The 9228-nt window shown below is 44.7% G+C and overlaps 1 protein-coding gene across 2 annotated transcripts in view; it reads right to left on the bottom strand.

Moving 5' to 3' along the window:
- Positions 1-3942: 3942 nt before the first annotated feature.
- LOC311246096 (death-associated protein kinase 2-like) overlaps positions 3943-9228 on the bottom strand; it is a 54983-nt gene continuing 49697 nt past the window's right edge. For both annotated transcript variants that reach the window (XM_084336170.1, XM_084336171.1), the window contains one exon: positions 3943-5308. In XM_084336170.1, coding sequence (XP_084192296.1) covers positions 5228-5308 — 81 coding nt within the window. In that variant the 3' untranslated portion in view covers positions 3943-5227. The remainder of the gene's footprint in view (positions 5309-9228) is intronic.

Genomic DNA, 9228 nt, shown 5'->3' with positions numbered 1-9228 from the left:
CTGCTAGAGCCGCTGTGTATGGGGTAGTAGAGGTGGCATAGGCCAGCGCTATATTGTGCGCTCGGGGCACCTTGAGGTGCTTCAGTAGGATAGCATACTTGTACGGTTCATCAGCTACATCGGACATCATTGTCTCTAAGCACATTCGTAGCTCCGTGTACTGTGCTCTGTTCTCGTGGGTGAAGTCCGGAAACGTCGGTGTGCCAATGTATGATGCCATGGATGGCTGGCACATCGGTGAGCGTTGGAAGAGAGGCCTCCTAGGCGAGTCTCCTCTTACGCCTCTTGGTGGGCTGGTACCTGCTGGGTACCATGGCCCGCGTATCCAGGTGCTGTTCCTCGGGGCTGGTCGTGCGTCAAGCTCACCCGTGAATTGAGTCGGGGGTCTGTAGCGCAGAGCCGCGGGGGTAGAGCCTGGGCTGTACTGGACCTCCTGGTCCTGTGGAGTACTGTGCTGCTGTCGGGCTTGACTCTCCTCCTCTCCCTCTTCTTCTTCCTCTGGCAGGTCCTCTAGATCCTGTAGTCGTCTATTTAGCCTCTCCGCGGTGTAGACCGTTTCTTCCTTGTAGCTGGGTCTCACTTGGACCGGTCGGGGAAGGGGTTCGGAGGGGGGTATAGGCTCTCTCTGGTGGTCGGGCTCAGGGTCGCTTGATCGGGTAGGGGAGGGTGCCCTTGACCCTTGTCTTGACGAGGCCCTGGAACCCCGTGCGGAGGGAGGGGGTGTTGCCCTGGTGATCAGCTGCTCCATTATCTGCGCTTGTAATCGGTCGCGCTCGGCTTCGCGCTTGGTGAGAGCGAGGTCGCGCTCTGCTTCTCTTTGGGCACCGGCAGCGGCGCGCTGGGCTTCGGCGGTGGCGCGCTGGGCTTCGGCCCGGTCCCTTACCATATTCTCTTCCGTCTGAAGGCGTCTAATCTCTAGACGTATACGATCTTCGTCGCTCCGTTGCTGCGCCTGAAGGCGTTCTCTTTCCATGGAAGAATGTTCGCGCTCACTAAGCGTCTGTGCTTGGAGTCGATCGCGCTCTGTTGAGGCTGCTAGGCTGGCGAGGAATGCCTGTGCCAGCATCTTGTCCGCCTCGCTGGGGGAAGACGCTGGTTGAGGTGATCCGCTCCTGGCAGTACTCGTTGGAGATCTGTTCTCCTGTGGCGAGTCCTGGAGATCCATCTCCGGGGTGCTCTCCTCTTCTTGTAGCGGGTAGAGTTCCATCCCTGGAGAGCTGTCTTTATCCTGGAGCTCTCCGGGGACTACTTCTTCGGTCTTGGCGGGGGGTAAAGTCATGTCGGGTCCCTCCTGGTCCCTACCGTGAGCTTGGTCAGTTACGTTAGAACCCACTAGGGCCTCTATTGGCGGGGTAGCCTGGTCGATAGGGTCGGACATAATTTTACTATCTACTTTTTCCGCGTTTACCGTCTGTAGAAAGCTAGGTAGTATATTGGCAACGTAATCCTCTAAGTACTGAGGTGTCTGCCGTCTACGCTGCGGGCGATCTACTTTAGGAGAACTGTTTTGTGGAGTGTTCATCATAGGCCATGTCAATATTAATACCACTATATTAATATTACACTAGTTACCATCCGGCTCGAAGGACCAATTGTAACTGAGGGGTACAATTCCCTGACTGTATTGATAAGTATGGTATCATTAAACCACTACCGCTTTATGTACTTTAATTACTGGCCATACAGTACATGATATATAAATATGATGAACACTTCCCACAATGAATCGGTTCCACACAAAGTGGTAATTAAGTATTTATTGCAGCAAAAGGTACATAATATACTTCTCTATTTTACTTTGGATGCGCTTATAAGGCAAAGGAATGTGCGTAGGCAAATCAATAATGAATGTCCATTCTCTGGTTACGCAGGAGGTAATTATACAACCTGAATCTTAGGGAATTATATCTATGGTACACTAGTAATATATATAGCGGGAGATACTGGAAGGGTCCCCCCGGTTGTAAGCCAGCAGGGGTAGAGGATCTGTCGGTAGTAGAGAGTCTGGTCAACGATGACTAAGGAGACTCCAAGTACAGGAGACGGTGCAATAGTCTCTTGATCCACAGACGAATACAGCTGTTCTCCGTAGACTGTAGCTCCACAGTGAAGAAAGCTAGCCGGCCTCAGGCTCTCTGAGGCGCAGACTCGACGTGGCTCCTCACAGGGTAAATCCCACACGTGTAGGCGTCGGCGATTCTCCGCTCCATAAATCACAGGACCAAAACAAATATAATCCAGCCGCAAAGGGCTATGTAGTCGTCGGGTAGATTAATCCAGTGTACATGTCCACACGGTTCTCGTCTAGGTCTCCTCGGGTGAAAGCGCCATGAAAGCAGCCCAGCCTGGATAAGCACTCTAGCTGGTACGAGGAAGCGTTGGTGATGCTGGTCACTGTAGAACTTTAGCCGCACGATACACTATACACAAATAGACTATTACTGACTTAATAGAAATATGTCGCACTCGACGGTATAGCGCCAAACTCTGACAATTCAGTTATTAATTCGCACGCGGTCTCAATGCTCTTATTTGGGGCCAAACAGGCCATACTTCACCGCACGGAGTATCGTGGGTGAGGCTTCAACTTATTGGGTAACTCTACTTCTGTATTCACCTGCGCCATATTTATATGCACGGCGAACAATCTAGTGCCAACCTCATTTCTGTCTCGTATCCCTGGGCAAGGCCGGGCATGTACAGACATGTCTTGACGGTGGCCTTGAACCTGACTCTGGAGGCATGGCCCTGGCGCCTGTGGACCGCTGTCCAATAGGAGAACGAAACATCATGGTCCGTACTAGGCTAAAGGGATATTCCGTGTATATGTACAAGGAATATACAAGGGATATCAAACGATATACAAATACTATGCAATATATATCAATCAATAAATATATATATTCGGTTTAATCTGATCCTTTGTAACACAAAGAATAATACAAATAAATAATAAAAATTCTGTAACAATCTGCCCTTCCTGCCTGGCAATGCACTGTCTCTTCTGCCAGGCCTTAGACTGTGGGATTCGAACCGGGAACCTTCCGATTAGAAGAAGAAGTATTTTATTTATAGCACACATTGCTACAGAACATTGTCATGCAGTGAACACACATAGATGGGCGACGCACACATTTTTTTGGGTCGCCGATGAAATTCCTCTTTGTGCTTGATCCATCCCGTCGTCCCTCCTCCCCAAGGGCAGCCGGGAGCAGCGTTAGCGATCTGTTCTGCATGTTTTTCCATTGGGTTTATCTCTTTTCTGGAGGGGAAACCCTTGCGAGGGAGAACATGCAAACTCCATACAGCAAGGCCCAGGAGATGGCAACCCGGCAACCTGGTCCCCAAGCGGGATTCGAACCCAGGACCTTCTTGCTGTGAGGACACTGCACCACCGTGCCGCCCACTCTACCTTCAGAGCCACTGTTAGGCCTTTCACACCGGCCGGAGCCGGTTCCCGAACATAATCTCGAACTGGCCAGCTTGTTCACACCGGGAATAATTGGTTCGGAACATGAAAAATCAGTGCTCTGTGTTTTCTTAGAGGGCCGAACTAAAGCCTCCTTCATGTTCCGAACCAATTATTCCCTGTGAACGCGCCGGCCGGTTCGACATTACGTTCGGGAACCGGCTCCGGCCGGTGTGAAAGGCCTATGTGTAAATATTATTGCTCCATTACAGAACCCTGCAGTAACTAGTTACTTTGAAGAAAAATCTTTTGCATAGAAAACAAGCGATAGATTGATGGAAATTATGCACTTTATTTTTTTTGTATTTTAATTTTTTTTGTATTTTTTAAACATAACATAAAATTAGACACACGAGCATTAACAGTAAACATCCAACGTAAATCACAGAACTATACATTCCATTTGAATCAATATAAATGTAGTTTACGAGATATATACCTAATACTTGCAATCCAATACAATACATACGCTCCTGCTCGCTCTTCCCCTCAGGACCCCCCTTGGATAATCCATCCATTTTCATTCGTTTCTAACCAGGAATTACAATTCATATGCTAACCTTTATTCTCTCCACCACTTCTAACCAGATTGCAATGCTGGTTTCACTGACACCTAAAATTCTTGCTGTAGATATCTCTAGATAAATCACATCGAGATAGGTAAGAACCCATACCTTCCGGCACATTTTTATCCGGTTGAATCCATCGTGATGCTATCAGCTTTTAAGCAGCTGTGAGACCGGACAAAATTAGTCTCTTTAGCTGTATAGAGGCTGCTAACTGAGAGACATCATTCAACAACAATACAGAGGGCTGTACAGGTATGTTCAGAAATAAAAATTCTGATAATTGCGTGGTTACTTCTTCCCAGAATATCTTAACAGGTGGGCAATCCCAATACATATGCATAAATGTACCCTCATCATAAGGAACATAGAGAATCTTGTCTAAGTCCCATTCTGTTCAATCTTATAGGAGTCAGGTATGTCCTATGAATATAATTAAGATTAATTTGTTGATGATCCGGGTTGCGTGACGCAATTCAAACGTTTGCCCAGACTTCTTGCCAATCAAAATCTACTTCCAGGTCTGGTATATTCCTCCTCCAGACTGAGTCTAGGGGAAGGATTCCATACGAAGACGTTAGTAAGTGATGATAAAAGTCAGATACAAAGCCTCTCGATGTCTCTCTTTCATAGAAGAATTTGTGATATCTGTGGTGCTCAATTGGTATCTTTAATGGGACTCCATGAACCTTCAAACATTCCAATAACTGTGCGTAGAAATAATATGTGGAACTGGTGAGGTTAAATTTGTTACGTATATCTTGATAGCTACAAAAACCCTGTTTGTTGAAAACATCTCCCAATGTATGTATGCCCTGCTTTTCCCATTTGGGGTATCTGATAGGTTGTTTTCCAATAAGGAGTGCATTGTTATTGAATAGGGGAGTATGGCTATGCCATTTATGTTGGTTAGAATATATATTTTTTTTTATTACACATGTGATTCGGATATGGCGTGAAACACAGAAATTATGCACTTTCAAAGTTCAAGCCTGAAGTAGTCAGAGGTCAGAGGTCAGCTCCCACGTGTTGAAATACAAGGAAATCATATATAATGTGTAGTTTTACTTTTGACACTTCGATTTATTGAATATAAAATACTTTTAATAATTTTGACATTTGGCATTGAGCATTACCCCACAAGATACTTTTCCAAATTCCAGGTGAGGTAGAATGCCCCCTAGTGGTCATCTTATGAACTGCTACTGAGTCTGCGACGGATGAGAGAGGCAGGCTTGGTTTCTGTGTCCTCCTGGTCACTCTCACACTGTCTCTGATGAGCAAACACACATACCACACACAAACACACATAAAAACACATACAACACACACACAAACAACACACATACATACAACACACATAAACACATACATACAACAACACACAAACACATACATACATACAGAAGACATGAAAGAGAAAATGTATTAATTATTATTGTGTCCAATATAATTATATAAATAGAGAACATTAGTGGCATCAAGATAATAATAATAATTAACCTTTATAATAATAATAAATATAATAATAATAATTATTATTATTATTATTATTATATAGCGCTTCTCTAGAACTCAAAGTAGTAGTAGTAGTAGTAGTAGTAGTAGTAGTAGTAGTAGTAGTAGTAGTAGTTTTATTCAGTCATCTCACACAATACAATATATATACACCATCATTTAACAATATTTGATTTTACAGTGACTGAAAAGGTACAGACTGAAGCATAATGCTTATATTCTAAAAGAAAATAGCAAAAAAAAACAGTATTATTCACCCTTGTAGTTTTCAAATATAACTTCACAAACCATTTTCTTAAAAACCAAAAGCAAATTACTCATTCTTAACTGTATATCAGATTGTTCCACAAGTTAACCCCAATAATAGAAATACACCTCCTTTTAATCCCTTTCTTAGCTTTTTGAACAGTAAATTTACAAATATCTCTCAAATCATATTTTCTTTCATGTATTGCACCCCATCTGGGAGTAACTTTGCTTTAGCTCTGTACATTATTTGCATAGTTTTATAATAAACCAAATCATTAAATTTCATAATATGAGACTTTATAAACAATGGATTTGTGTGTTCATAGTAACCAGCCTTGAAAAGGTTCAGAATGGCCCGCTTTTACAGTATTGGATTTACTGTCTTTTTAAAAATCGACCCCCATACTTCCACAGTCAGATATGTAAGGAAGTATAAGTGAACAGTAAATGATGTGCAAGGCTTTGTAGTTTAATATATCCTTACATTTATACAATATTGCTACTGACTTAGATATTTTTCCTTGAATATAGTTAACATGTTAATTTCTGGTCAATAACTACCCCTAGAAATTTTATCTCAGAAACTCTTTCTATTTTTACATCTTTACATTAGGGTGCTAGTAAGACAAAGAACAGACAAGTATAACACAAACACACATGGGGTGGGGTGGTCTTGAGGTGGGATTGGAAAACTGAGAGACTGAGTTTCTAATGAGGAGAGGAGGCAGGCTGAGGTAGTTATATTATCATACTGGCCAATCGCGTCTCGCCCTTCGCCATTATGAGATATCTCTTATCTCCTAGCACATAATGTGCTCACGAAACAACAAATGCACTCACATGCACGTGACCAGGCCACGCCCCTGCGTCCGACTATGAACTAGCTGAACTAGCTGTTATGAAACGCAGGGAGAAATTACACAATGTTGGGTATTCGCCAGAGGTTCACCAGCCCCTGGAATTTTCTCGGCACATCCTAACAGCGCATCGGGCCTGTCCTGGGGTTTCCTCATCTCGTGACAGCGGATCGAGGAACGTCACACGATGGTTAGCAGTCGAGCTACGTCATGCACAGGTAGGGCCTGCGCTAACAGGCATTGATACTAGCATGAGTGATACTGCTCATTGTCCCGTGAGACAGCCGAGTTATGTATTGGCGCGAGGGGCAGGATATTTGGGTAAACATGGTCATCATGACTCTGTTTTGGATGTTTTCCCAGCTATCCTGGAGCGCGCGGTTAATGCTAATGCTACAATGCTGGGACGCCGTTCCTTTGTTCCCCGCCGTGGGCTGTCGCCACTCTTCCCTCCTCTTAAGGCGAGACACTACATGTGAATAGGGTAAACAATTTTAATAAGTTGATTACTTAAATTAAGACAAGACTTTTTTGTATTACAAGTTTTCTGAAATTGTATGTTTAAATATGCAAATGAGGCATGATCTACTTAAATATGCAAAAATGTGCATATAATTCCAGGACAGAAATCTGAACATTGGATAAAGCCATTTTCAAAATTATAGTTTCATTTTGTTGACATATTAGAGCCAAAGGTTATTACAGAGGGGATTTTGGATATCTCTTTTTATCACTCCATAAATCAGAAAATACTCCATTCAGTCCATTTTCTATGGTAAAATTCCATATTTCGCCATGTTTTTAGGAATAAAATGTGATATAAATCAGGGACATAGATATGAATAGAACTGGAAGGTTTGGTGTATGTGAGTGCTACTGAAGTGGAGATTTCTGGCTCAGAGTATGAGGAAAAACTCATTAAAACTCATTTTTGGGAAAACGCCTTCAAAGTTCTGTATTGTAAAATGCCATACTTTTTTTTTTAAACAGATATTTACAAACACAATACCTAATCAAACCATTCGTAATTGACAACCTAAACACATGCCTGATAACTGAATAATAATAATAATAATAATAATAATAATAATAATAATAATAATAATAATAATAATAATAATAATAATAATAATAAAAATGATGTTATTGAACTGAACAGAACTACACACAGGCTACAAACAGTGTAGTACAGTGTAGTACCCCCTAATAGGCAAAAGATATTTGAATAGATATCACTATGAAACTTTCCCAGTTTGTTATGTACATATAAACTAAGAAAAAATATATTGCAAGTTTTCTGAATTTTATGTTTATATATGCAAATATAGCGAGGGAACTCGAGGCCCAGGGGGTCGCAGCGTGAGTTCCCCCAGCCCCGCCCTCGCCAGGCCGGGTATCACGTTAGTGCCTCCCACGGCCGGAAGACCGGCGGTGGTCAGTCAGGCACGCGTGATTTGGATGATAGTAATATCACTGCAGGGCTACGGTGTGTAGGAACCCACCCTATCGGGCAGTGTGGGGACCACACGCCTTGCATGTCCAGCTGTAGAACAGATCCTCAGCAGTCCATGCCGGGGAGATGTTCAGTGGGGGAGCTTATGTCACCCAGTGTGATGTCAGCTTCCCCTGTATCAAACCGGCCCTTTCTGTTGGGGTCCCCCCTTGGGTGCGACACTCGTTGGTAGTGTCAGGGTGCGATATCCCGGCTCCGCGAGACGCCCTGCTCACGCGGTAGGCGAGTCCAGGGTTGGCAACGCACAGCGGGTGGGACCGGGCCACCTATCTACGGTTCCTGGCGGACCAGCGCCAAGTGGCGGCGGGTGCGCTTTGGGATTATCATCACATATGGCTACAACAGTGCCATATGTCGAGGTGGATGGAGAGAACACTGAGGCGGGGACTTGTGTTTGCACAACCCCACCCTCCGTTTTCAGGTTTTCAGGTACAGCATTCAATGTCTGCATTCAATCGGCTGATTGTGGCGAGGCGGTTCAGGATGTTGACCGTCAAACACCCGATAAGCTCTGTCAGAGTGGGAGACTGGTTCACCTCCATAGACCTGAAGGATGCGTACTTTCACATCCCGATCTTCCCTCCTCACAGGAAATTCCTTCGCTTCCTTTTTCAGGGTGTATCGTATGAATACCAGAGGCTGCCGTTCGGCTATTCTCTGGCCCCTCGCACATTCACCGAGTGCGTGGAGACCGCACTGGAGCCTCTACGTCGTCAGGGGATACGAGTTATTTTCTATCTCGACGACATTCTCTCCTCAGCCGGTCGGAGGAGGTCGCCAGGTCTCATACCAGGCTGGTGGTGGAATTTCTCACCAGTCTGGGTTTTGCTGTGAACTGGAAGAAGAGTACTCCTCTTCCCAGTCAACAGGTGGAGTACTTGGGCTTGGTTCTAAGCTCAAGGCCCATGAGGGCAACCCTCTCAGAGCGACGGCGAGAGGATATTCTCGGCGCGCTCAGGGGGTTCCGTCCTGGCAGGGCGGTTACGGCGCTGTCCGTGATGCGCCTGCTCGGTATGATGGCATCTGCTCACTATGTGGTCCCTCTTGGCCTCCTGT

This window comes from Notolepis coatsorum, assembly GCF_963971535.1.
Source record: "Notolepis coatsorum genome assembly, chromosome: 19".
In the NCBI taxonomy this organism is placed as follows: Eukaryota; Metazoa; Chordata; class Actinopteri; order Aulopiformes; family Paralepididae; genus Notolepis; species Notolepis coatsorum.
The sequence above is the reverse complement of the archived record's forward strand: the minus strand, read 5'-3'. Positions and strand labels throughout refer to the sequence as shown.